The 26,215-nt window shown below is 52.1% G+C and overlaps 2 protein-coding genes across 6 annotated transcripts in view; one reads left to right on the top strand and one right to left on the bottom strand.

The window, feature by feature from the left end:
• The first annotated feature begins 1,010 nt into the window (after positions 1–1,010).
• Positions 1,011–10,677, top strand: LOC131698695 (afadin- and alpha-actinin-binding protein-like). 5 transcript variants are annotated; one of them, XM_058992015.1, is made up of 14 exons: positions 1,012–1,349; positions 2,149–2,228; positions 2,908–3,008; positions 3,399–3,617; positions 5,705–5,815; positions 6,170–6,293; positions 6,636–6,711; positions 7,075–7,225; positions 7,902–8,067; positions 8,157–8,269; positions 8,537–8,695; positions 8,793–8,913; positions 9,365–9,530; positions 9,803–10,677. In XM_058992015.1, exons 2-14 carry the CDS (start codon positions 2,174–2,176, stop codon positions 9,903–9,905), a joined length of 1,665 nt encoding a protein of 554 aa, XP_058847998.1. In that variant the 5' UTR covers positions 1,012–1,349; positions 2,149–2,173; the 3' UTR covers positions 9,906–10,677. The 5 variants fall into 5 exon arrangements, with proteins under 5 accessions (XP_058848000.1, XP_058847998.1, XP_058847999.1 ...); XM_058992017.1 differs by lacking the exon at positions 8,537–8,695 and having other exon boundaries at positions 1,011–1,349; XM_058992016.1 differs by lacking the exon at positions 5,705–5,815.
• A 1,522-nt stretch (positions 10,678–12,199) lies between these two features.
• The window catches only part of LOC117422559 (spectrin beta chain, non-erythrocytic 5-like), a 51,783-nt gene continuing 37,767 nt past the window's right edge, over positions 12,200–26,215 (bottom strand). The window contains exons 47-69 of the mRNA XM_058992020.1: positions 25,992–26,180; positions 25,702–25,779; positions 24,843–25,015; positions 24,320–24,410; positions 23,470–23,616; positions 23,050–23,187; positions 22,629–22,885; positions 22,105–22,291; positions 21,781–21,993; positions 21,149–21,345; positions 19,857–20,061; positions 19,451–19,627; positions 19,179–19,334; positions 18,836–19,053; positions 18,349–18,538; positions 17,835–18,011; positions 17,394–17,501; positions 16,405–17,093; positions 16,194–16,304; positions 15,525–15,679; positions 15,340–15,420; positions 14,776–14,949; positions 12,200–14,076 (exon numbers count right to left, since the gene is read on the bottom strand). Coding sequence (XP_058848003.1) covers positions 13,934–14,076; positions 14,776–14,949; positions 15,340–15,420; positions 15,525–15,679; positions 16,194–16,304; positions 16,405–17,093; positions 17,394–17,501; positions 17,835–18,011; positions 18,349–18,538; positions 18,836–19,053; positions 19,179–19,334; positions 19,451–19,627; positions 19,857–20,061; positions 21,149–21,345; positions 21,781–21,993; positions 22,105–22,291; positions 22,629–22,885; positions 23,050–23,187; positions 23,470–23,616; positions 24,320–24,410; positions 24,843–25,015; positions 25,702–25,779; positions 25,992–26,180 — 4,254 coding nt within the window. The 3' untranslated portion in view covers positions 12,200–13,933. The remainder of the gene's footprint in view (positions 14,077–14,775; positions 14,950–15,339; positions 15,421–15,524; positions 15,680–16,193; positions 16,305–16,404; positions 17,094–17,393; positions 17,502–17,834; positions 18,012–18,348; positions 18,539–18,835; positions 19,054–19,178; positions 19,335–19,450; positions 19,628–19,856; positions 20,062–21,148; positions 21,346–21,780; positions 21,994–22,104; positions 22,292–22,628; positions 22,886–23,049; positions 23,188–23,469; positions 23,617–24,319; positions 24,411–24,842; positions 25,016–25,701; positions 25,780–25,991; positions 26,181–26,215) is intronic.

Raw genomic sequence — 26,215 nt, forward strand, 5'->3', positions numbered from 1 at the left:
CCTGTGAATATCCACCAGAGGGGGACAGTGAGCTTGCCTGCTATACCTGTGAGTATCCACCAGAGGGGGACAGTGAGCTTGCCTGCAGTACCTGTGAATATCCACCAGAGGGGGGCAGTGAGCTTGCCTGCAGCACCTGTGAGTATCCACCAGAGGGGGGCAGTGAGCTTGCCTGCTATACCTGTGAATATCCACCAGAGGGGGACAGTGAGCTTGCCTGCTATACCTGTGAGTATCCACCAGAGGGGGACAGTGAGCTTGCCTGCTATACCTGTGAATATCCACCAGAGGGGGGCAGTGAGCTTGCCTGCTATACCTGTGAGTATCCACCAGAGGGGGCAGTGAGCTTGCCTGCAGCACCTGTGAGTATCCACCAGAGGGGGGCAGTGAGCTTGCCTGCTATACCTGTGAATATCCACCAGAGGGGGACAGTGAGCTTGCCTGCTATACCTGTGAATATCCACCAGAGGGGGACAGTGGGCTTGCCTGCTATACCTGTGAATATCCACCAGAGGGGGACAGTGAGCTTGCCTGCTATACCTGTGAATATCCACCGGAGGGGAGCAGTGAGCTTGCCTGCTATACCTGTGAGTATCCACCAGAGGGGGACAGTGAGCTTGCCTGCTATACCTGTGAATATCCACCAGAGGGGGACAGTGAGCTTGCCTGCTATACCTGTGAATATCCACCAGAGGGGGACAGTGAGCTTGCCTGCTATACCTGTGAGTATCCACCGGAGGGGAGCAGTGAGCTTGCCTGCTATACCTGTGAGTATCCACCAGAGGGGGACAGTGAGCTTGCCTGCTATACCTGTGAATATCCACCAGAGGGGGACAGTGAGCTTGCCTGCTATACCTGTGAATATCCACCAGAGGGGGACAGTGAGTTTGCATGCAGTACCTGTGAGTATCCACCAGAGGGGGCAGGTAATTTGCAGTGTCTGGTAGTCTCCTCCAGATGGCGCTGTGGGCTACTATCCTGGTAGTTTCCACAATTATGATACCATCTTGTGAAGTCCAAATAATAATTTGGTTTTTCGCGCGGAATTCAATCGTGTTGGTGATGATGAGCCGCTGAAAACTTGAATACATTTGATTTTTCACACGGAACATTTATTAGTAGTTTGGAACGACAGGTACATTTAAGTGAAGCTGTTTTTAAAAAAATAATAAATTAAAATTAAACCAGAAAAAGTTTGCATGCTGAAAACGACTCGTTAATTACAACTAGTCTTTATTTATTTAGTTATTTATTTTTAAGTGTAACACCGCATAAGTTCACGGCAGTTCAATTACTCATATATATTACAATATTCATTTATTATTATTTTTACACGTCGACGGCAGCGGGTGAGTAGCGACTGTTCACGTTATTAATAACACCGGGTTTAGTGTAATGATTCGTACGTGACGTTAACGTTAAGGACTATTTTAAAATTATAAACCATTTGTAATCACGAGGTATTATTCACAGCACTGGAGTATTTTAGTGTCAGTCGTTCGTGTTTTTTCGGAGTTGTGAAGTTCTCAGTGGAGACTCTGATAAACACAGCTGAAGTGAAAATGCCGTGTTTGTGGCTCAACATGAAATGCATTCTAACACATTATTATTATTATTATTATTATTATTGTTATTATTATTATTGTTATTGTTATTATTATTAGTGTCTGTGCTGTACGGTGTCTTGAGACAGTGTTATTAACACTTGGAGTTTTGTTGACTTTCGTGTGATTTCTGAAGATGATGTATTTTATTTTATTTGATTTGATTTCAGACGGTTGTCGCTTGTAGATTTTCTTTTCTGATCCGCCACACAGTTCAGACGCCAAAACAACCTTCCCGCCGTCTTCATAACTCGTTTTTTATACTCCTGTTGCGCGATGTTTGTTGCACGATTTCTTTTAAGCCGAATGGCTTTTGTCAGCACTGTTTCTAATTAAAAATATATCCATTTCAATAACTGCTCCGGGCTTCCGTTTGATCCATTCCTGGTTTCACTACGAGTTCAATAAGAGCCTCTTCTGCGCTTGTTACCTGATACAGCGTGTCTAATGCAGCTGGTAGTAAAACCTGGAATGGGCGACCCAGCTGTGGAATCGGAGTCTCTGGCGTGCGGGACACGTGTAAGACCCGGCATTCTGTTTCCAGAGGAGCCGGATTCCGTGTTCCCGCCATGGAGTCCCCGGACTGGGGCAGCCCGAGCTGTGTGGACCCTGGGGGGTCTCCGGGTAAGAATATTGTGGCATCGCTGCTCTGCTTTCTGTTCGGGGAGTTTCGGGGACAAATCTTAATGTTTACTGTCCTGTCCCACAATCCTGTTTTCTTATTACATTTGTATTTATTAATTTTTTTTACTGTTATTTAATGTTTCTTGCAGTAGGATTTTCCCGCACTAAGGCAGCTGATTCCGCTGTTGCCTGTTCTTAATGCACCCCTAACCCACTGCACTTTCTCTATACAGTCAATACAACAGAGGTATCTCTCTTTCTTCAGCCCTGATAAACTCCTGGCAGCAGTCTTGTGGGGATTCATCTGGTCAGTAGAGTTTGTACTGGTAATAGGAACCCCCCAGAAAGACTTTTCTACTGGTTCCAGTCACTCTGCTTATTTGATAGTTTTCACAAAATAACTTCAATGAATTCTCAATTCATCTCCTAGTGTGCAATAGGATCCATTGCTGGTTTTATTAGGAGTTTAATGAGACACACCCAAGCTTGTTACCCGCACACTGGGGCTAATGAAGCTTGCAGTAAAACCTGGAATGGGTGAAACTGCTGTGCAATAGGAGTCTCATATCCATCCATGCATTGGGCTCCACACTGTTAAACAGGGGCTTGGGAACGTCCTAACCTCCCTCGCTGCATGCTAACAGCTTGCTGTGAATCACACGGCTGTCTGTCCCCTCAGGTCTGCAGGACTTTGTCTCTCGGCTGTCCCTGCCCCCCAGCCCCGGCCCCAGCCTCCCTGAACGGGACAGTGTGGCGCAGCGGCTTGCCTACTTCAGCAGGGTAAGCAGAGAAACCGGCTCCACTCACATTGCTGTCGCTATTCTCCACACTTGCTTAGAAATGCTTAAGGAAACTTCATCCATTCTTTTACTTTTTCTAAATGTAATGTTTCCATTGCTTCAAGTGTTGGGATGTGAAAGCAGGAGAATTATTCAGCACAGAGGCGCGCGCACACGCGATATCTGATAGAGAGCACAGTGTAATGCACATTCGAGGCTCGTCCTTTCCTAGCGCTCCAGTCTCAAACGGTGCTGCTGTGACTGACTGGGACTGACCCCCGCTCTGCTCCAGGCCATGTAGGGTTTTATAAACTCCAGTCAGTTTCCTTTGTGTTCTCCTTGTCTCGCTCCTCCTGTTCTTACTCTGCAGTTGCTCCCCCCCCCCCTGCAGGAGGCAGCACTGCTGGGTATCTCCCCTCTCTGCGAGGAGGACAGCTTTGGCAGCCCCCTGTCATCACGGCAATCAGACCTCCGGGCGCTGGTGACCTGTGCCTGCTCCCTGCTGCAGCTCTACCACGAGACCAGTGCCAAACTGGGAACGCTGGAGAACCAGTGGAAGAAAACCAGCAGTGAGAGAGACTACCTCAAGAGCTGCCAGGCCAAGCTGCAGGTACCGAGCAGGGGACCCGGGTTCAAGACAACACGGCGGCAGGGTGGGGGGGTTAAGTACAGTTTGAGCCAGTCCAGGTTTTACGTGCAATCTGTGAGCTTCATAACGACTCCCATTGCAGAGCACTTTGAGAGCCAGTTCTGTGTTTGTATGCATTCTAAGAGCGCAATACTAATACTCCCAGTAATACACCTCTGTGATGAGTCTGTGACAGGACTCGGCAGGCTGTGATGAGTCTGTGATAGGACTCCGCAGGCTGTGATAGGACTCCGCAGGCTGTGATGAGTCTGTGATAGGACTCCGCAGGCTGTGATGAGTCTGTGATAGGACTCCGCAGTCTGTGATAGGACTCCGCAGGCTGTGATGAGTCTGTGATAGGACTCCGCAGGCTGTGATGAGTCTGTGATAGGACTCCGCAGTCTGTGATAGGACTCCGCAGGCTGTGATGAGTCTGTGACAGGACTCCGCAGGCTGTGATGAGTCTGTGATAGGACTCCGCAGGCTGTGATAGGACTCCGCAGGCTGTGATGAGTCTGTGATAGGACTCCGCAGGCTGTGATGAGTCTGTGATAGGACTCCGCAGGCTGTGATAGGACTCCGCAGGCTGTGATGAGTCTGTGATAGGACTCCGCAGGCTGTGATGAGTCTGTGATAGGACTCCGCGGGCTGTGATGATTCTGTGATAGGACTCTGCAGGCTGTGATAGGACTCCGCAGGCTGTGATGAGTCTGTGATAGGACTCTGCAGGCTGTGATGAGTCTGTGATAGGACTCCGCAGGCTGTGATGAGTCTGTGATAGGGCTCCGCAGGCTGTGATGAGTCTGTGATAGGACTCCGCAGTCTGTGATAGGACTCCGCAGGCTGTGATGAGTCTGTGATAGGACTCCGCAGGCTGTGATGAGTCTGTGATAGGACTCCGCAGGCTGTGATGAGTCTGTGATAGGGCTCCGCAGACTGTGATGAGTCTGTGATAGGGCTCCGCAGGCTGTGATGAGTCTGTGATAGGGCTCCGCAGGCTGTGATGAGTCTGTGATAGGACTCCGCAGGCTGTGATGAGTCTGTGATAGGACTCCGCAGACTGTGATGAGTCTGTGATAGGACTCTGCAGGCTGTGATGAGTCTGTGATAGGACTCCGCAGGCTGTGATGAGTCTGTGATAGGGCTCCGCAGGCTGTGATGAGTCTGTGATAGGACTCCGCAGTCTGTGATAGGACTCCGCAGGCTGTGATGAGTCTGTGATAGGACTCCGCAGGCTGTGATGAGTCTGTGATAGGACTCCGCAGGCTGTGATGAGTCTGTGATAGGGCTCCGCAGACTGTGATGAGTCTGTGATAGGGCTCCGCAGGCTGTGATGAGTCTGTGATAGGGCTCCGCAGGCTGTGATGAGTCTGTGATAGGACTCCGCAGGCTGTGATGAGTCTGTGATAGGACTCCGCAGACTGTGATGAGTCTGTGATAGGACTCCGCAGGCTGTGATGAGTCTGTGATAGGGCTCCGCAGGCTGTGATGAGTCTGTGATAGGACTCCGCAGGCTGTGATGAGTCTGTGATAGGGCTCCGCAGGCTGTGATGAGTCTGTGATAGGACTCCGCAGGCTGTGATGAGTCTGTGATAGGACTCTGCAGGCTATGATGATTCTGTGATAGGACTCCGCAGGCTGTGATGAGTCTGTGATAGGACTCCGCAGGCTGTGATGAGTCTGTGATAGGACTCTGCAGGCTGTGATGATTCTGTGATAGGACTCTGCAGGCTGTGATGATTCTGTGATAGGACTCCGCAGGCTGTGATGATTCTGTGATAGGACTCTGCAGGCTGTGATGAGTCTGTGATAGGACTCCGCGGGCTGTGATGATTCTGTGATAGGACTCCGCGGGCTGTGATGATTCTGTGATAGGACTCCGCAGGCTGTGATGATTCTGTGATAGGACTCCGCAGGCTGTGATGATTCTGTGATAGGACTCTGCAGGCTGTGATGATTCTGTGATAGGACTCTGCGGGCTGTGATGATTCTGTGATAGGACTCCGCAGGCTGTGATGAGTCTGTGATAGGACTCCGCAGGCTGTGATGAGCCTCCTGTTTGTATGCAGGGACAGCTGGATTACGCTGAGCACGAGATTGCCGCTCTGCAGGCCAGAGAGAGGCAGCTGTGCAGCCAGAGCAGGAGCCTGCAGAGCCTGGTGAAGAGCGAGAAGGAGGAGGTGGGGGTTCAACCTTCAACTGATGGAAGAATTCTTAACTGATATTGAACCCTTTCCTGCGTGAGATATTAATAATAGATGAAAATACAAGTAGTTTTGGACACACAATGAATATATTTCTTACCTTTTTTTTTCCATTGCTTTATAGCGGGTGAGGCTGTCATGTATTTGTATGTTCCGTATGTCCCCATAGAAAGACTAGAAGAGAGCTTTTTAGTTTTTTATCCGTCCCCATATGAGGTCGCCTTGCATGAAAGGGTTAATTGTCATTTTTTAAAAACCCTTTGCTTCTGTTTTGGCCCCTGGTGTAATCCTGCGCTTGTTTCTTGTCTCCTGTCCTCCTCCTCCGTGCAGAACGAGAAGCTGCGGAGTGTGGTCGCGAGTCGGGCCACGCAGCACAGTCATGAGATGAAACGCAAGGAGCAGCAGCTGGGAAAGATGAAGGAGAGACTGAGTGACAAGAAGGACCGGCGCTGCAGTGAGTGAGAAACAATCTTGCACCCTCACACCCCCTGGCACGCTCCGGCGCCGTCTCCCTCCCCCTGGCACGCTCCCGCTCCGTCTCCCTCCCCCTGGCACGCTCCCGCGCCGTCTCCCTCCCCCTGGCACGCTCCCGCTCCGTCTCCCTCCCCCTGGCACGCTCCCGCGCCGTCTCCCTCCCCCTGGCACGCTCCCGCGCCGTCTCCCACCCCCTGGCACGCTCCCGCGCCGTCTCCCTCCCCCTGGCACGCTCCCGCCCCCTCTCCCTCGCCCTCGCACGCTCCCGCGCCGTCTCCCACAAGCTTGCATGCTGTTTCACACACCCTCTCTCCCTCCTCAGCCATAGACATCCTAAACCCTGTGGGCAGAGCAGACGGGAGGAGAGCCACCTGGAGGACCGGGAGGACTGAGTGCAAGTGAGCCACTCTAGCACTGCTCTGTGTGTGTGTGGCAGGGCGTGGGGTTGATACGCAGTAACAACACGGCAGCACACTGCCCCCTCTAGTGGTGACTCGCAAGCACACATACACTCGACCTGCAGGGACTCAGTGTGTCAGCAGCTATGGCCAAAAGTTTTGCATTATCTAGAATTAAGATTAAGAGAATTTGCATTTGCACTCATCTTAACCACAGGGGGCTTGGAGACAACTCATGGGCTTATATATGGAACAAAACTCTCAGAAGCCACGAATATACCCAAGTGTAGCACTGTGTACCGATTTGTGAGATAAAACCGTGGTACTGACCCCCCACCCCCTGGCCTGGCTGCCCCCCTGCAGGAAGGACGAGGAGATGTTCCGCAGCCTCATCATCTCCCTGGAGAGGCAGCTGAAGGAGGCCGTGCTGGAGAGCCTGGAGCTGAAGGGAGTGCTGGAGCAGCTGAGGAGGGACATGAGCAGAGTGCTGAGAGACAGGGAGAGCAGTGTGGGGGTGAGGAGGGACATGAGCAGAGTGCTGAGAGACAGGGAGAGCAGTGTGGGGGTGAGGAGGGACATGAGCAGAGTGCTGAGAGACAGGGAGAGCAGTGTGGGGGTGAGGAGGGACAGGAGCAGAGTGCTGAGAGACAGGGAGAGCAGTGTGGGGGTGAGGAGGGACATGAGCAGAGTGCTGAGAGACAGGGAGAGCAGTGTGGGGGTGAGGAGGGACAGGAGCAGAGTGCTGAGAGACAGGGAGAGCAGTGTGGGGGTGAGGAGGGACAGGAGCAGAGTGCTGAGAGACAGGGAGAGCAGTGTGGGGGTGAGGAGGGACAGGAGCAGAGTGCTGAGAGACAGGGAGAGCAGTGTGGGGGTGAGGAGGGACATGAGCAGAGTGCTGAGAGACAGGGAGAGCAGTGTGGGGGTGAGGAGGGACAGGAGCAGAGTGCTGAGAGACAGGGAGAGCAGTGTGGGGGTGAGGAGTGACAGGAGCAGAGTGCTGAGAGACGGAGAGCAGTGTGGGGGTGAGGAGAGACGGGCAGAGTGCTGAGAGACAGGGAGAGCAGTGTGGGGGTGAGGAGTGACAGGGGCAGAGTGCTGAGAGACAGGGAGAGCAGTGTGGGGGTGAGGAGGGACAGGAGCAGAGTGCTGAGAGACCCCTCTATTTGTCATGTCTGTTCTCTTCCAATCAGGTGCTGCTGGAAGAGGAGGAAGGGGAGGGGCTAAGCAGAGAAGAGCTCAACCAGTCACAGGCAGTGGCCCGGGATCAGCTGACCCGCAGCGTGCGACAGCAGTGGCGCAGCCTGAAGAGGAGAGTGGAGGAGCTGGGAGGACTGGGAGCAGTGGCTGACAGGCATGGTAATTGCAGGGGAGCACGGTTGGGGTCGGTTCCAATTCCTTTGAAAGATGGGGGTGTGTTTTGTTGATGGTCTTCTTCCCCCCTCCAGCTCCCCTGCCGACCCCCCTGGGTGGGACGGATCAGGAGAAGGAGATGGCTCAGCTGCAGGTGGAGATCGAGCAGAGCCGGGAGCTCATCAGCATGCAGCAGGAGCTCCTGCAGGTACAGACACCCTCCCCTCTCAGTGTCTCTCTCCCCTCCTCTTGTCTCTGTGTTCAGGAGGGAGCCCCGTCTCTCCCCTCCTCTTGTCTCTGTGTTCAGGAGGGAGCCCTGTCTCTTCCCTCCTCTTGTCTCTGTGTTCAGGAGGGAGCCCTGTCTCTCCCTTCCTCTTGTCTCTGTGTTCAGGAGGGAGCCCTGTCTCTCCCTTCCTCTTGTCTCTGTGTTCAGGAGGGAGCCCTGTCTCTTCCCTCCTCTTGTCTCTGTGTTCAGGAGGGAGCCCTGTCTCTCCCCTCCTCGTTGCGGGACTCCTATTTCCTGGAGGAGCGTGAGAGGATGAGGGAGCAGTGGGAGATGTTTCAGGAGCAGAAGAGTCGATTTGAGGGGGAGAGGAGGAGCTTCACTGAGGCAGCCATCAGACTGGGGCATGAGGTAACACTGTGTGCCTGTCTGCCAGTCTCTCTGTCTCTGTCTGTCTGGCAGTCTGATGCGTGTGTGTCTCTGGTTTTTCTTCTTGTTTTGTTTCCAGAGGAAGCGTTTCGATGAGGAGCGGGCTTCTCTGCTGCAGCAGCAGTTCTTCAACCTCTCCCCCTTCCAGGATCAGAGAGGAGCCCCGCGCTGGAACAAACGAGCCCCCTGCAGCCAGCCCTGTGAGTGACAGGGAGGAGAGAGAGAGACTGTGCTGTGACCCCTGGATGTGTCTGGCACGGCTTCTGTGTCTGTCTGTGTGGTGTTTGACTGGTTGTGTCTCAGATCTGTGTGATTCTTGGTGTGTATATTTCAGGTTTGTCTGTGTGTGTCTCTTCCTGTCTGTGATTCTCATCTCTGTCTCAAGGTGTGTGTGTCTCTGTTTGTGTGTGTGTGCGTGTGCGACTCCTGTTTCTCATCTCTCTGTCTCGCAAGGTGTGTGTGTGTGCATCTGTGTCAGTGTGTGTGTCTCTGTGCATGTGTGTGTGACCTGTTTCTCATCTCTCTCTCAAGGTGTGTGTCTCTGTGTCAGTGTGTGTGTCTCTGTTTGTTTGTCTGTGTGTGTGTGTGTGTGTGTGTGTGTGTGTGTGTGTGTGTGTGCGCGTGAGACTCCTGTTTCTCATCTCTCTGCAGCTCCGGAGCAGGAGTCTCTTCGCCGGGGGGTCTCTGTCCCAACCCTGCACCTGCCTGCCAGCTCCCAGACCCCTGGATCCGGGTTCAAGTATGGCTTGCCAGGGAGGGTGTTCACCCCCAGCACTGCTGAGCTATACCGCTCCCTGAGTCTCATTCACCAGCCCAGGTACAAACAAACACACACACACACACACACTGTAGACACACTTGAACCCCAATCTCTACCTGCACTGTGTCCACTCCCTGCAGCGCTGAGTCCCATTCACCAGCCCAGGTACACCCCACAGTCACACTCCACACACAGTGAGCCCCAGTCATTGGAGACTTCCAGTTGAATGTGTCCAGCCCTGCACTGCTCCCACTTCTTCAGGAGCTGCTGGTCTAATCCAGGACTTGTGCTTTCAGTTAAACTCAGCTCTCTCTTCTGTTTCTGTGCAGACCGGACGGCGTGATGGACGTGGGGAGCCAGACGGCCGCAGACACACCCTGGAGAAACAAGAGGGGACTGAACCCCCCTCCACACATGGACTGCTCCTTCTGACACCCTGCCCTGTGCAACACATGGACCAGACCTGGAGTCAATTAGAATTGGAATTCCAGTCACAGCAGCATTGTTCACTGCAAGTCCAATCACACATACAATCAGGCAGCTGTGCTGAGGGCTCACTGCAAGTCCAATCACACATACAATCAGGCAGCCGTGCTGAGGGCTCACTGCAAGTCCAATCACACATACAATCAGGCAGCTGTGCTGAGGGCTCACTGCAAGTCCAATCACACATACAATCAGGCAGCCGTGCTGAGGGCTCACTGCAAGTCCAATCACACATACAATCAGGCAGCCGTGCTGAGGGCTCACTGCAAGTCCAATCACACATACAATCAGGCAGCCGTGCTGAGGGCTCACTGCAAGTCCAATCACACATACAATCAGGCAGCTGTGCTGAGGGCTCACTGCAAGTCCAATCACACATACAATCAGGCAGCTGTGCTGAGGGCTCACTGCAAGTCCAATCACACATACAATCAGGCAGCTGTGCTGAGGGCTCACTGCAAGTCCAATCACAGGAGACTCACGACACTGTTGTGGCTCAGTGGTGGCATGTGTTTGTTTAGAAATGCTGCAGGCTGATAAATTAAAGCAGAGATGTTGTAAATATTGTATTCTTTGATTGCAAAGCATGTTCTGTCTAAATGTATTCACTGTGTGTAGATCTTAATAAAGTGCAATTCCCCCCCTTTGTGGCGGTTCATGTGATATGTATGTAATGTAGTGTGCATGGGTTGGCAATAAAGTTGATGTTAAGGCAGTAGTGTACTTGTGGTGTTGGTTATTTATTGGGGAAATGGTTTAGCGGAAATGTAATGGTCCTGTTTTGAGAAAGGGGTATTGTCCTAGCAGTGTGAGGTATGCGGCAGGAGAATGTGGGCCTTGCAAAAGTAGTGGTAAAAAGGGTTTGTTTTTTTTTTTTTAAAAAGGGGTATGCTAGGAGAAAGTGTTACATCTGAGGGGTAAAGTGAGCAAAAAATGCATAGAGTGGGCAGGTCTATGGTGTGTGATCGGCCCTTAAAAAGAGAAATGGCGCAAAGGGTTTTGATGTTCAAAGGCAAGGTTTTATAAAGGGGGAATAACAGAAGCGTTTTGCCGCGACAGACAGACAGACAGACAGACAGACAGACAGACAGACAGACAGACAGACAGACAGACAGACAGACAGACAGACAGACAGACAGACAGACAGACAGACAGACAGACAGACAGACAGACAGACAGACAGACAGACAGACAGACAGACAGACAGACAGACAGACAGACAGACAGACAGACAGACAGACAGACAGACAGACAGACAGACAGACAGACAGACAGACAGACAGACAGACAGACAGACAGACAGACAGACAGACAGACAGACAGACAGACAGACAGACAGACAGACAGACAGACAGACAGACAGACAGACAGACAGACAGACAGACAGACAGACAGACAGACAGACAGACAGACAGACAGACAGACAGACAGACAGACAGACAGACAGACAGACAGACAGACAGACAGACAGACAGACAGACAGACAGACAGACAGACAGACAGACAGACAGACAGACAGACAGACAGACAGACAGACAGACAGACAGACAGACAGACAGACAGACAGACAGACAGACAGACAGACAGACAGACAGACAGACAGACAGACAGACAGACAGACAGACAGACAGACAGACAGACAGACAGACAGACAGACAGACAGACAGACAGACAGACAGACAGACAGACAGACAGACAGACAGACAGACAGACAGACAGACAGACAGACAGACAGACAGACAGACAGACAGACAGACAGACAGACAGACAGACAGACAGACAGACAGACAGACAGACAGACAGACAGACAGACAGACAGACAGACATACATACATACATACATACATACATACATACATACATACATACATACATACATACATACATACATACATACATACATACATACATACATACATACATACATACATACATACATACATACATACATACATACATACATACATACATACATACATACATACATACATACATACATACATACATACATACATACATTGATGTTATCCACTTATGTGGGTGGCTCAGGTGATAGTGCATTGGACTGTGATCTCCAGGGTTCTTAGTTCAAGACCCACATGAAGCACAACTGTTTAACCCGTATTTCCAACAATAATATGTTCTTTATTGTATACACCTATAAGGTTTGCCTTACAATCCACAAATGACACAGAGGATCGCAATTCTTTACTTTCAAAGACTTGATTAATTGCCTACAAACAAAATGCAACATCACCCTTTTACATGGAAGTCAGACAGCACAGTGGGCTCAATCACTAAGCCAGCATGCTTTCACTCTGAGCCTTCTATTCTTGTCAAGGAATGGATTCATTTCCTAGACTGTCAATGGAAAAGCACTACGACTATCAAGTACATTCAAGTAGTTGGGTGTTTTCTTGTCACTCCATTATGAGGTACACTTTCCTGTGCACCACCTCCACTTGTAATTGATTACAACTGACAAAACTACATGACCAACACTCCTTCCTCAATAGGCAGTTATGAGTGGTGTTTAGGTATCAGAGCTCCAGCAGCACTAGACCCCGAAGAGGACAGCAGGGATAAAGGAAGGGGTCTGGAGGAAGGACAGCCCTTATGATCAAGGACAGGTGAAGGACCATGAAACGGCACACGGGGGCTGAAAGAAGTTGTTTAAAGTTTGGAAGGAGTTCTATAGCACGGTTCTGTATTTGTACCTGCAATTTATCACTTGGTTATTTGGAAAAACAGCTGATCAGTCCAATGGGCACGTACAAATAAAAACCATCCAGAGGAATCTGATCACTGATATCAGTCATGTTGTTCTGAAATTCTTCCCACTTCGTGGGAGAGGGTTCAGCAGAAGGAAGCGGTGGATTTATGAATCTATCAATGGTTGAAAAAAGCCCAGCAGTTTGATCCCTTCCTGGTTTAAATGGGAGTTTATTAATTATTGTTAACTGTACACTCTGCTATGAGTTTAATAAGACACTCCTGAGCTTGTTACCTTAGACACTGGGGCTAATCAAGCTGGTAGTGAAACCTGGACTGGGTGAGACTGCTGTGCAATAGGAGTCTTATTTCAAATCCCTGTTAGTTACAGTGCCTTCCCCAGAGCTCTTAAGCTGATTAACCCTGGACTGCCCGTGCTGTAAGCACGCCTTTATAAAACATTTCCCTAGACATGAAGGATTGAATTCCAAGTACTTTATTCTCATTAAAAAACAAAACATCTCTTTATGGCGATGTACAGTCAGAGCCTGCATGGTTATATATATATATATATATATATATATATATATATATATATATATATATATATATATATATATAAATTTATTATTATTTATTTCTTAGCAGACGCCCTTGTCCAGTGCGACTTACAGTCGTAAAGGGAAATACATTTCAAGAATCACAGTACAAGTAATAATACAATTAATAGCTAGAGAGCTAAAGAGCTAGAGAGCTAGATAGATAGATAGTGTATACTGGCAGGTAGATCACAGGGAAGGTCATCCACACGTGAGATACAGAGCCAGCCCTGCACGGACAGAGGCAGCAGAGCAGTAAAGCAAACAGTAAAGCAGGCGAGCTGTCTCAGGGCTCCCTGGCCATGAACAATACCGTTAGATTTATACACATTATTAGCATCAAAGCGAATCAGCTGCAAAACTCTTGTTATAGAAAAAAAAATATCCCACGTTTATATCCTTTCAAAAACCTCAATAAATATGTGTTCTGATTTATTTACAGAAATCAAGCTTTCCAGAAAAACAAAAACAAAATCTCTAGCTAGTGCCCTACTAGGCTCTCCATTCCTCTCTCCAGATCAAGAGGTTGATTGGTTCTCTCTGCTAATTTAACAGCTCTGTCCGTCCATTCCTATCCAGTTCAATATCCAGGTCCGGGACTGGAATGGAAGGTTTTATTTAGGATGTCTGAATAGCTGACAGTCTCCAAGCAGTGATGGTGGATCACTTCTTGAAGAGTTTCTTGAAGAGACTCTTTTCTTTCTTTGGCTTCTCATTGCTGCCGCTGTCACTGTGCGTCGAGGCTGCCGGGGGGGCAGTGTTGTGGGGGGGCAGGCTCCTCGTCCTCAGGTTCTGAGCGCGGAACCCTGGAATGCACAAGTGAAGATTAACCATTCTGAACTCCGGAGAAATCAGGGGGGACCACCACAATCATGAACGCTGGGGAGGGGTGAAGCAAACACTTCTGGAAGCTTGAAACCAATGATTAGGTCACCCTGGCACTGTGCAAACCGGGTGGACAGAGATTACAATCATCGTGCAGATCACTGGTCCACAGAACATTAGCAAAACAGCTACGCGCACACGCACACGCACACGCACTCACACGCACACGCACTCACAGGCACGCACACAAGCACGCACAGGCACGCACACAAGCACGCACAGGCACACACTCACAGGCACGCACACAAGCACGCACAGGCACGCACACAAGCACGCACAGGCACACACTCACGCACGCACGCACGCACACGCAGAACCTGAATGCAGTCCTTCCAGTCACCCTGTTTAATATAAAGTAGTGTAAAGCTGGCTACTGTAATAATTGGCTACCTGGTTCAAAATGATGACTATTGTTGTGTAATAAAAGTGATTTCGAGTAAATGTTTTTACATCCAGGCAGTTTTGTCACCACCTTCATTGAAGACCTCTTGTGTAAGAGTGTGTCTTGAGGTTTTACTGATGTTTCTTTTTAGTGCTTCTACAGTACAACGAGAAGAAGAGGACGAGCACACGGCTCTCCCCAATTGAAAATGTGATGGAGCTGAACCGAGTCCTGGTACCTGAGGCAGGGCTGTGTGTGGCTGCAGCGGGGCTCCCCTGGTCCTGCTCCTCGGTCCGGCTCTCCTCCACCAACTCCGGGTAGCTGTGCCGGTTGTAGTATGTGTGCGGGGGCTTTGGGGGGGCTGCTGCTTTCATGGTAACCTCTGCACTGTCATCGGGACCCGTGTCCTCAGCTGAAACATTTAAAGGCCAGGCTGTCAGCCGCTGACAATTTATCCTCAGAATAATCTACACGGAACCCTAATCCTGACCTCATCACAGCTTCAACCCAAAACCTGAACTTCATCCCAACTTTAAAATCACTGTCGGGATGACTGAAGTATTATTCTCTCTACAGCAGCTGTGCTATTCAAAGTGTTGAAGCTCCCCGGGCATTTAGTATCGGAGTGATTGACAACCTGCGTCAATCACCCAATCAAACACTGTGCTGTTAACAGAGTGCATAGTAATGGTGTTGAGAGAAATCCCTGCTCATTAAACTGTACACTTTAGAATGGCAAGTCACAGTCATATGTCCACATTCACTTAATCAGCATCACTTACCTGAGCAAGACAGAACTCACCTGGCTGTGAGGGGGGTGGGGACGGGGCTTTCCTCTTTGAGGACCCCAGATTCGACACAGCGGACAGCCCCTCCTCTTTATCTGCACACAACAGTACAACAAAGCCAGTAAACTGCAGAGGGTACACCTTTAAACTGGCTACCCCATTCTACTACCCAACCCCCACCCTCTCCTGCCTCGCTTACCTGAGACCAGGGGTCCCGAGGAGAGCCTGGTGGCAGTGGGGAGCGGGGTGACGGGAGGCGGGGGAGAGGGTTCGGGGCTGATAACTGAATCTGTCTCGTCGGGCTGCGGGGGGCCCTCCTCCCCCCCCTGCCTCAGCTTGAAAGACGGGGTCCTCCTTGCAGACAAGCATGGGAGAGGAGAAGGGTTTCATTTCAGTTTAAATTGAAATCCTGAATATGACAAACATTAGCTTAAACTGTATACCTACCATTAGTTTTAGTAGTAGTGGTTAGTAGTAGTGGATGTGATGGTGGGGTCTACATTAGGAGGTTGGGAGTGTAGGGTAGGGGTTGGGAGTGTAGGGTAGAGGTTAAGGTGTGCAGGGTAGGGGTTGGGAGTGTAGGGTAGAGGTTGGGAGTGTAGGGTAGGGGTTGGGAGTGTAGGGTAGGGGTTAAGGTGTGCAGGGTAGGGGTTGGGAGTGTAGAGGTTAAGGTGTGTAGAGTAGGGGGTTGGGAGTGTAGGGTAGAGGTTAAGGTGTGTAGAGTAGGGGGTTCGGAGTGTAGGGTAGGGTTTGGGCGTGTAGGGTAGAGGTTAAGGTGTGCAGGGTAGGGGTTGGGAGTGTAGGGTAGGGGTTAAGGTGTGTAGAGTAGGGGGTTCGGAGTGTAGGGTAGGGGGTAGGGGGTCAGTACCTGGGGAGGATGTCTTTGCTGCCCTGCCTCTCTTTGTCCCCCCCTGTCCTGGGTGAGAGTTTGGGGGAGCTCTCTCCGATCACGCTGCGGGGTCTTGGCTGAGGGGCTTCACTGCAAAACAGAGGAGAGACACAGTCATTCCTCAGCGTATTTGGCAGTGCTTTGCCTGCTGTGTTTGGGGATGCAGTCTGCCAGTTTCTGGGGTCCTTACCTTTGGATCTGCAGTTCGTGGGGGGCAGTGGGCTGGGCGGTTCCGTTCACACTGGGCTGGGTCTGCTGAGTTGGACTGTCCGGCTCTGACAGCGCTGCCGTGGAGTTCTGTTGAAATTTCTCCACCCACTCCTCCTGCAGAGCTGGACTGGGAGCAGACAGCAGTGGCTCCTCTGTCACAGCGAGTCTGGGGGCAGCACGAGGAGGGGGCTCCTGAGCTTTCGAGGGGCTGGGGGGTTGGGGGTCCGGGGGGTTTGGGGGAGGGAGCTGTGAGGAAGGGGAGGGAGGGGAGAGAGGGGAGAGAGGGGAGAGAGAGAGAGGGGCACGAGGGGAGTGGGGCTGTGTCAGGGAAGGTTTGGGTAGCAGGGGGTGTTTAGTGGGGGAGTTTGGGGTCATCAGGTTCCTCTTCCCTGCTGGGACGGTGGTCTGCAGTCCCAGGGGTCGGGGGGAAGGGGAGGGGGGGGTTCGTGCAGAGCGCCTGACAGGGGACAGGATGGTGTCACCCCCCAAGCTGCTGCTGGCCCTCCAGGTCTGACTCTGCTGCAAGGACAGGGGGCTGGGTTTGATTCCCCTCGCCACTACCCCCCCCGCTCGCTGGTCGGAGGGTTTCCTCTGCAGCGAGGGCACCCTGCTCACCCTCTCCCTCTCCTTGGACCCGCCTCCCTGCAGCTCCTGCAGGCGCCGCTCTCTCTGTGGAGGAAAAAAGGTCCATCCATTGATTTGGTTTCTTTTTTACTTAACAGTGCTCAGTCCTTAGTTTGTCTAGCTCGGGCTGGTAAAACTGTATAAGTAACCCAATGTGCAGTACACAAGGGTTTGGGCTAGTGCCTTAGAGCAGGGGTTCCTATCCCGCCTCTCTCTACTTCTTCCTCTTGTTATCACTTGTCTTCCTCTCCAGTAGCGCATTGAACCCCTCTCCCATGCTCCCCTACCCCCTCTCCCCTGCTCCTCTACCCCCTGCTCCTCTGTCCCCTCTCCCCTGCTCCTCACCTTGGTCCTCCTCTCCAGTAGCTGGTTGAATCTCTCCTCCTGTGCTGACAGCATGGCCTCCAGGTCCTCTTGTCTCTTCAGGAGCTCCAGCACGTCCGGCACCGAGTCCTGAGGGGAGGAAAAGCAGCAGCAGGGTGTGAGAGTGGGGGAGACAGGGGGGGACCCCACATCATGCACAGCTGCGGGGTCACCTACAATCTGCACAATGCAACTGAGCCACGGAGTCACCTACAATCTGCACAGTGCAACTGAGCTTTGCAGCGCATGTACGGTTCTTTTGAATGCTTCAAAAGTGTTCCCCCTGTCCCTCTTTCTCCAACTCTCTCCCCTCCCCCTCCTCCCATCGCTCTCTCTCACTCCATATCTCCCCTCTCTCACCCCCTCTCACTCCGTATCTCCCCTCTCTCACCCCATATCTCCCCTCTCTCATCCCTCTCTCACCCCGTATCTCTCCTCGCTCAGTGCAGTCTCCCTGGCGCTCATCCACCGCTCTGCCTCATCCAGCTCTCTCTGCAGACTCTGAATCTCCATCTCCTCCTGGTACAGCTCCCTCCGCGCCTCCCAGCTCTCTAGAACCTGAGTCTCCAGCGCAGACAGCTCCTCCAGCTTCTCCTCAACCTAGCGGGAGCAATCCATCATTACATATCGCCTCTGGAGACAACTTTAAATGGACTGAGGTTGTCTTCATAGCAACACAACACCAGCAGATAAGACAGCCAGTCAGCTGACACCATGTGCAGTTCAAAAAACGGCAACAGCAACTTCAAATCTGCAAGCCACAGAAAGTTACAAAGTTTCAAACGTTACAAGCCCAACTACACAGGTAAATGTAGGACATAGCTGAGACACATGCACTTCAATGGGCCATCATCAAGACAAATCTTTACATAGACATTTTAATTGTATTCATTTTCTTTAGAAGCAGTTCACCGCTGTGAGTCCTGCCCTGTCTTACCTCTCTGCTCATGAAGTTCTCTGTGTCCAGCAGGTGGCGCCCCTGCTCCCTCACGGCCTGCGCTTTCTCTGCCTGCTTCTCCATCTCTCTGCTGTGCTCCTCGTGCCTCTTCAGCTGCAGCTCCGCCTCCCCCCCGTCCCCCCCCAGCTCCTCCGCACCCAGCAGGGACTGGGTCTCGTTCAGCCAGGCACTGGGGAGAAGGGAGAGGGGAGAGGAGGTTAATACAGAGAGGACAGCAATAGAGGGTCTTGATGAGCCAAACGGCTAGAGAGGGAGCAAGAGAAGAGAGGTGGAAAGGGAGAGAGAGCCAGGAGAGGGAGGGGGTTAATATTATTATTATTATTATTATTTATTTCTTAGCAGACGCCCTTATCCAGGGCGACGTACAATTGTTACAAGATATCACATTATACAGTATTTCACATTACATACAAATATGCTCTTTGGTAGTGAGGTGACAGACAGACAGAGAGAGAGAGAGACGTACGTGAGTTCTCTCCAGTCACTGAAGTACATGTGCGCGGTCACTGCCTGGCTCAGTATCTCCCTGCGCGCGCTGGCTTTCCTGCGCAGGCTCTCCCAGCTGAGCTCCACCTCCTCCAGTCGCTCGCTCAGGCTGTCCCGAACCTGCGGGTAGCGGTCTCTCAGCTCCGAGCCCTCAGCACACGTGTCCGACACCTTCCTCTCGATCGCAGCCAGGTCACGCTGAAACAGTATCCAGGAACACAACACACTTCAAATCCTCTGCAACACTGCTGTATACACCCCATTCCTCTCCCAGTGGATCCCAGTCCCCTCCTCTCCCAGTGTAATCCAGTCCCCTCCCGTACCTCCAGCCCCTCGTGTTGTCTCAGCAGGGCCTGTGCGCTCAGCAGGTCTGTCCCGTGGTCCTCAGAGTCCAGCCCGGCCATCTTCTCACTCATCCAGCTCTTCAGCTCGTCCACATCGTGGTCAAACTGGTGCACCTCGCGAGCGGACTGCAGGTTCTGTAGTGTAAAAATATATGTACAAAAATAAATCTTATTTTTCAGACCAGTATAGAGGTCTACACTGAACACTGCAGATCTCTATAGAGGTTCATAGGAAAGGCAATTTTCCTTACCTTTCCTCGAGTCTCTATCGCCTGTTTTAATCCCTCCCACAGCTGGAGCAGCTCTGCCTCTCTATCCTGGCCCTCGGGTGACCTCACTTCCTGTCCCAGCTGTAGCACGGCCTCCAGTTTGCTTTGACCCAGTGCACTCACTTCCGCGGTGAAATCCTCAAACTTCTTCAGCAGCACCTGTGAGAGGAGGGAGGAGGACGTCACCAATGGCACTTTACAGGAGTCATTCATTTTTATTTAAATTTAATCTGAGATTGCGAGAATGCTGACCATCGCTCTAGCTCTTGCTCGAATAACCCCCCCCCTCTCTCTCTCTCTCTCTCTCTCTCACCTCCACATCCTCCAGGTCTTGCTCTAACTCTAACCCCCCTCCCTCCCCCTCTCTCTCTCTCTCTCTCTCTCTCACCTCCACATCCTCCAGGTCTTGCCCGTACTCCTCAGACTCTGTTGCGATCTTCTTGGTGCTGACCCAGTTGCTGAACTCACGGGCCTCTCTCTCGAACACGTACAGCTGGTTCTGCTCCTCCAGGATGGCCCGCCGCTCCGTGGAGAGCTGCAGCAGGGACCGGTACTGATCCAACATGGGCTCAAGCCGCTCCGAGACCAGGTGACTAGGGAGGGCAGAGAGGACGAGTCAGTACTGATATAGCACATTATAACATACAGGGACTGGTCCAGTATAAACTGGGAACCAAGACCGGCCCACAGTAGCTGTTGGGAATTCTTGGGTGCACTGACTGTTAGGAGGTGGGCAGGATATGCAGGGTTAGGGTTCAGGGGTTTGCAGTATGTGCTGGAGGTGGGCAGGTAGTCTTTAACTGTCAGGTTCGGAGTTTGGGGTAGCACAGGTCGGGTTGAGTCAGTACAGGATGGAAATAAGACTTCTATTTCATAGAAGTGTACCTGTCGGGGTGCTGTGTACCTGTCGGGGTGCTGTGTCCCTGTCGGGGTGCTGTGTCCCTGTCGGGTCAGTGTCTGGTTTGGGTCGGGGTGCTGTGTCCCTGTCGGGTCAGTGTCTGGTTTGGGTCAGGGTGCTGTGTACCTGTCGGGTCAGTGTCTGGTTTGGTTCGGGGTGCTGTGTACCTGTCGGGTCAGTGTCTGGTTTGGGTCGGGGTGCTGTGTACCTGTCGGGTCAGTGTCTGGTTTGGGTCGGGGTGCTGTGTCCCTGTCGGGTCAGTGTCTGGTTTGGGTCGGGGTGCTGTGTACCTGTCGGGTCAGTGTCTGGTTTGGGTCGGGGTGCTGTGTCCCTGTCGGGTCAGTGTCTGGTTTGGGTCGGGGTGCTGTGTCCCTGTCGGGTCAGTGTCTGGTTTGGGTCGGGGTGCTGTGTACCTGTCGGGTCAGTGTCTGGTTTGGGTCGGGGTGCTGTGTACCTGTCGGGTCAGTGTCTGGTTTGGGTCGGGGTGCTGTGTACCTGTCGGGTCAGTGTCTGGTTTGGGTCGGGGTGCTGTGTCCCTGTCGGGTCAGTGTCTGGTTTGGGTCGGGGTGCTGTGTCCCTGTAGGGTCAGTGTCTGGTTTGGGTTGGGGTGCTGTGTACCTGTCGGGTCAGTGTCTGGTTTGGTTCAGGGTGCTGTGTCCCTGTCGGGTCAGTGTCTGGTTTGGGTCGGGGTGCTGTGTACCTGTCGGGTCAGTGTCTGGTTTGGTTCAGGGTGCTGTGTCCCTGTCGGGTCAGTGTCTGGTTTGGGTCGGGGTGCTGTGTACCTGTCGGGGTGCTGGCAGCGCTCCAGCCTGGTCCCTGACTCCTGCAACAAGTCCACTTGGGCCTGGCAGTTCTGCAGGTCCAGCTCGATGGAGTCCAGCTTGTGCAGCAGCGCCAGGGTCGCCTCCTCACTCCGCCCGAAATCAGAGGTCTCCAGCTGGGGGCGCCGCTCCCCCATCCAGGACTCCAGCTCCGACAGCTGGGTTCAGAGTCACAGGGGGACAGGAGACATGTGAGGAGGGACTCCATGCTGTCTATTCACCATTCAGCACAAAACCATGCCCCAAATAAACTGGACTGACAGCCCAGTAACTGCTGGTGCTTTTGTTTTTATTTCTAATCAGATTCAGTCCCCTCCTCCTCTCTGTCTGACTGATCGATTCCGAAGTCCTCTATTCTTCATGTAAACCAGTTTCAATGGGATTCAAGGGCACACAGGTTCAGAAGCATTGATCCTCAAACCCCATTGAGTTTGGCATCTCAACTATGTACGTTTGTTTTCAGATTTAAAACAGTCGACTAAAAACAGATCGATTTCTTAACATGGCACACTGAAGTGAGCGCTAATGCTCAAGTATCAGTCTGCTATTTGGTAGTACTGGGACATACTGGGAGACACAGAGTCCGTAGTTACCTCTGAGAGGAAGGTCTGTATTTGCAGGGCCTCCTGCAGCTTCCTGCCCCGGCTCTCTGCCTCCCCCTGTAGGCTGTGCACGGCCTCCCTCAGCTCAGACAGACGGCTCCCGATCTCTGCAGAGGCAAAATGTCGCCCCTTAACCAGACTCTGCCCCGCCTCGAGCACAGCTCGGACCAGGGGCTCCCGACTGACCAGCTCACTGACCAGAGTCTGGGGAGAGAGGGGAGAGGAGAGGGAGGAGAGAGAGGGTGTGTCAGAAGTATCGGTGCCCAGTCCTGTCAGTATGTAAAGAGCGGTCTGTCTCCCCTCTGCTCCCCTCACCTGGTGTTTCTTGAGCAGTGCCTGTGTGCTGTGCACCGAGTTGCCCCAGTCTTGTGAGTATGCCAGGGGCAGCCTGTCTCGAACCCAGATCAGCTCGTCCTCCAGGTCCCGGTAACACTGGAACAGCAGCTGCCACGCCTCCAGGGTCTCCCTGCGCTCCTCCAGGGGCTCTGACAGCATGTTATACCTGCAGCAAAGGGCGGTTAAACACACAGGGATTAGAGAGGAGAGGGGGACACAGTGTTACTGTATCACAATAATACAAGGCTTCCAACTCTGCTCTGCTCACTTCACCCCAGTCTCCTTTGCTCCCAGTTCTACTCACGCCATCTCAGTTCCACTCACCATGCCCCAGTTTGGCTCACCACGTTCCAGTTTGGCTCTATTCTACCAAGTTTGGCTACCTCTCTCTCTCCTTCACCCCAACCCAGTTCCACTCACAATGCACCAGTCTCTCTTTCACTCCAGCCCAATTCCTATCACTCCTCTCTAGCTGTATGCTCTCCACCCCGTCCCCCCCTCACCTCTGCACCGTCTCTCCCACACGCTGCTGGATCTCCTCTGCCAGGAAGTTCCCCTCAACCCGGAAGCGCTTGGCGCTCTCGACCAGCGCCCGGATCCTCTCGAGGTGACCTTCGACCCCTTCCTCCACACCCTCCAGGACCTTAAGCATCCGGGTGACGGAGGGCAGGTCCGAGCCGCAGTCTGGGTTCGAGAGCTCAGCCTCCACCGAGCACAGCCAGTCATCAAGATCCTGCAGGGAGCGCTGGAACTGCAGGGCCTGGGAGCGAGAGAGGGGGGGGGGGGGGGAGAATGGGGGGTATTATGGGGGGTATTAGATCTCCCCAACTTCCCCTCTGTCCTCCTCTGCCTCATACCTGGTGAACCTTTTCTTTTCCAACCCTTCACTGCCCTCTCCCCCCACTCGCCACTCTCCCCTGGTACCTGGTAAGCTTCTAGCAGCCGGCTCCTCTTCTCCTGGCAGTTTGTGTGGAGCTGCTCCCAGAGTCTCTGCAGCTCCTGCAATCTCGGGCTGACCTTGTCTGAGGTGAAGTGTCCCGCGGCCAGCATCGCCTCCCCTTCCTGAGTGGAGACACACACACAGACAGATACGGAGACAGTCAATAAACTGGCTAGAATCCTTATTATAAGTCACGTCTGCACTGGAACCTATTAGCAGCAACTACACTTTATAATTCAGCCGAAAGTGTAGATCTTGCACTCAGAATGTCAATGAGAAAGCATTCTAGATGTTTAAACCACAACAGGTTCTATGTGTTATGTGTATTGTGTGTGAGTGTGTGCGTGCGTGAGTGTGTGCTTGTGATTACGTGTGCATGTGTGTGCGTGCATGTGTGTGGTTACCGCGGTGACGGCCTGCACGCGGTTCTGGTTGGCTGTGATCTCTGCCTCGAAGCTCTGGTGTTTCTGCAGCTTGGCCTGTAGGTTTGTTGGGTCCCTCCAGCTCTCATCCAGCGCCACTGCGTTCCTCTCATTGAGCCAGGAGCACACCTGAGAGGAGGGAGGGACAGAGGGAGAGGACAGGTGTTACACACTCACTCTCACTCCACATCATAATTACACAGTGCAATACCATGCAACACCCCTCTCTCCCAACTCCCACACAGTGCAATACCATGCAACACCCCTCTCTCCCAACTCCCACACAGTGCAATACCATGCAACACCCCTCTCTCCCAACTCCCACACAGTGCAATACCATGCAACACCCCTCTCTCCCAACTCCCACACAGTGCAATACCATGCAACACCCCTCTCTCCCAACGCCCACACAGTGCAATACCATGCAACACCCCTCTCTCCCAACTCCCACACAGTGCAATACCATGCAACACCCCTCTCTCCCAACTCCCACACAGTGCAATACCATGCAACACCCCTCTCTCCCAACTCCCACACAGTGCAATACCATGCAACACCCCTCTCTCCCAACTCCCACACAGTGCAATACCATGCAACACCCCTCTCTCCCAACTCCCACACAGTGCAATACCATGCAACACCCCTCTCTCCCAACTCCCACACAGTGCAATACCATGCAACAACCCTCTCCCAACTCCCACTTCCCCTGCCTTCCTTATTCTTCCCTTCCCACTGCTCTCTTTCTCCTCTGCTCATCACCTCCCTGATGCCTCTCTCCATTCCCTCTACTCTCCCCCTCTCTCCATTCCCTCTCTCCACACTACCATCTCACCTCATAGCTGTTTCCCAGGAACTTGTATAGCTGCCAGGATTCCTGCAGCCTCCCCCTGCGCTCCGCACAGCTCTCCAGCAGCTTCCCCTTCCTGTACAGCACAAACTAGTCAGGTCCCCTCCAGTGCACTCCACACTTCAGCATGCTAGTGACACGACTAGACGGTCTTTATAGTACAAGAAGGTAAGATCTTCATAGACCATTACAGGACTAGGTCAGAACACCCTTAGAAAAGTTCACCATTGTAAATTTGCACAGTAATTTCGCAGTTCACAATGGATTTCCCATGCATTTACTGTGCATTTCATGCACATTGCCATGGTTATTACAATGCTTACTCTATTATTATTATTATTTATTTCTCTATGCTACCATGTTATGAGGTAAAGCAGCTCCACTGTCTGCAGCATCTGAGGTGAGACGGCTGCAGGTTGCAGGTTCTCTGCAGTTCAACAGCTTCATGTTTTGAGGATGGTCAGGGGCAGTAGGTGACTGAGGGGCTGGCATCTCTCGGGGTGTTTACCTGAGCAGCACGGCCTGGCTCTTGCTGGCGATGTTCTCCGAGTCGAAGTGCTGTTTCTGGGTGAGCTGTCGTGCAAACCTCTCCATGGCCTCCACCTTCTCCAGCTGAGCCTCCAGGGTCTTCTCGAAGTGGTGGTGCTTCCTCTGAAGAGCCTCCACAGTGGACAAGGAGTCCTGAACACAAGCATGGAACCGTGTTACTCAGTGTGACAAGCACACAGATTGGAACCCTGTTACTCATTATTATTATTATTTATTTCTTAGCAGACACCCTTATCCAGGGTGACTTACAATTGTTAGAAGATATCACATTATTTTTACATGCAATTACCCATTTACACAGTTGGGTTTTTACTGGAGCAATCTAGGTAAAGTACCTTGCTCAAGGGTACAACAGCAGTGTCCCCCACTGGGGATTGAACCCACGACCCTCCGGTCAAGAGTCCAGAGCCCTGACCACTACTCCACACTGCTGCCCAATGTCTCAGTGTGACAAGCACGCAGATTGGAACCCTGTTACTCAGTGTGATCCGTTCCTGGATTTAACATGAGTCTAATAAGACAACTGATCTTGATACCAATACACTGAGACTAACCAAGCTCGTATTAAAACCTGGAATGGCTGAAACAGTAGGAGCCTTCTTTCCATCCCTGATTAACAAGGTGCTAACTGGGTATTTGAGGAACAAATCCCTGGCAGGGTAGGGGAACTGTACACTTGTTTGCTGCAGTCTTTGTTACTCAGATACATTCACACACAAATAGACGCTGCCTTTAGCCAGTTAGTAAGATGCTAGCTTGAAACGGTAAGTGTCCTCTCCACAGGGTCACTAGCTCAAATATGAAGACAGCAGACTCACCCCCAGGTCTTCAATGGCAAGGAAAGCCTCCTTGTTGCTCAGCCAGCTCTCACTCTGCTCCACGTAGCCGTAGAATATCTGCAACAGGGACAAAACAGAAACATATGAGGAAATAAGCAGGGTCAGGTCTGGTCAGCACTAGCACTGTTCTATCCAGTTGACAAAGTTCCACAGTATACAAAACATCCCCTTGCTCTACAACACAAATATGATGAATGATAAAGACCTGTGTAATCTGTGTATGAGAGCGTGTCTCTCCAAGTTAGTAAATGGAAACCCTCTCTCGGTACCTGCAGCTCCAGCGCCTGGTCCAGTCTCAGGCTGCGATCCTGCCAGGCCCGGTCCATCCCGGCCCGAGCCTCCTCCAGCATGCCCAGGGCCTGTCGGATCTCAGCGGAGGCGTAGTGTCCGGAGGAGGTCAGCTTGTGGCCGCAGCTCTTCACAGAGTCGAAGCGCTCCCGTCGTGCATCAATCTCCGCCTGGAACAGAGCTCAAAGATTCATCCCCAGAACTG

The sequence above is a fragment of the Acipenser ruthenus genome, chromosome 18 (genome assembly GCF_902713425.1).
Source record: "Acipenser ruthenus chromosome 18, fAciRut3.2 maternal haplotype, whole genome shotgun sequence".
NCBI lineage: Eukaryota > Metazoa > Chordata > Actinopteri > Acipenseriformes > Acipenseridae > Acipenser > Acipenser ruthenus.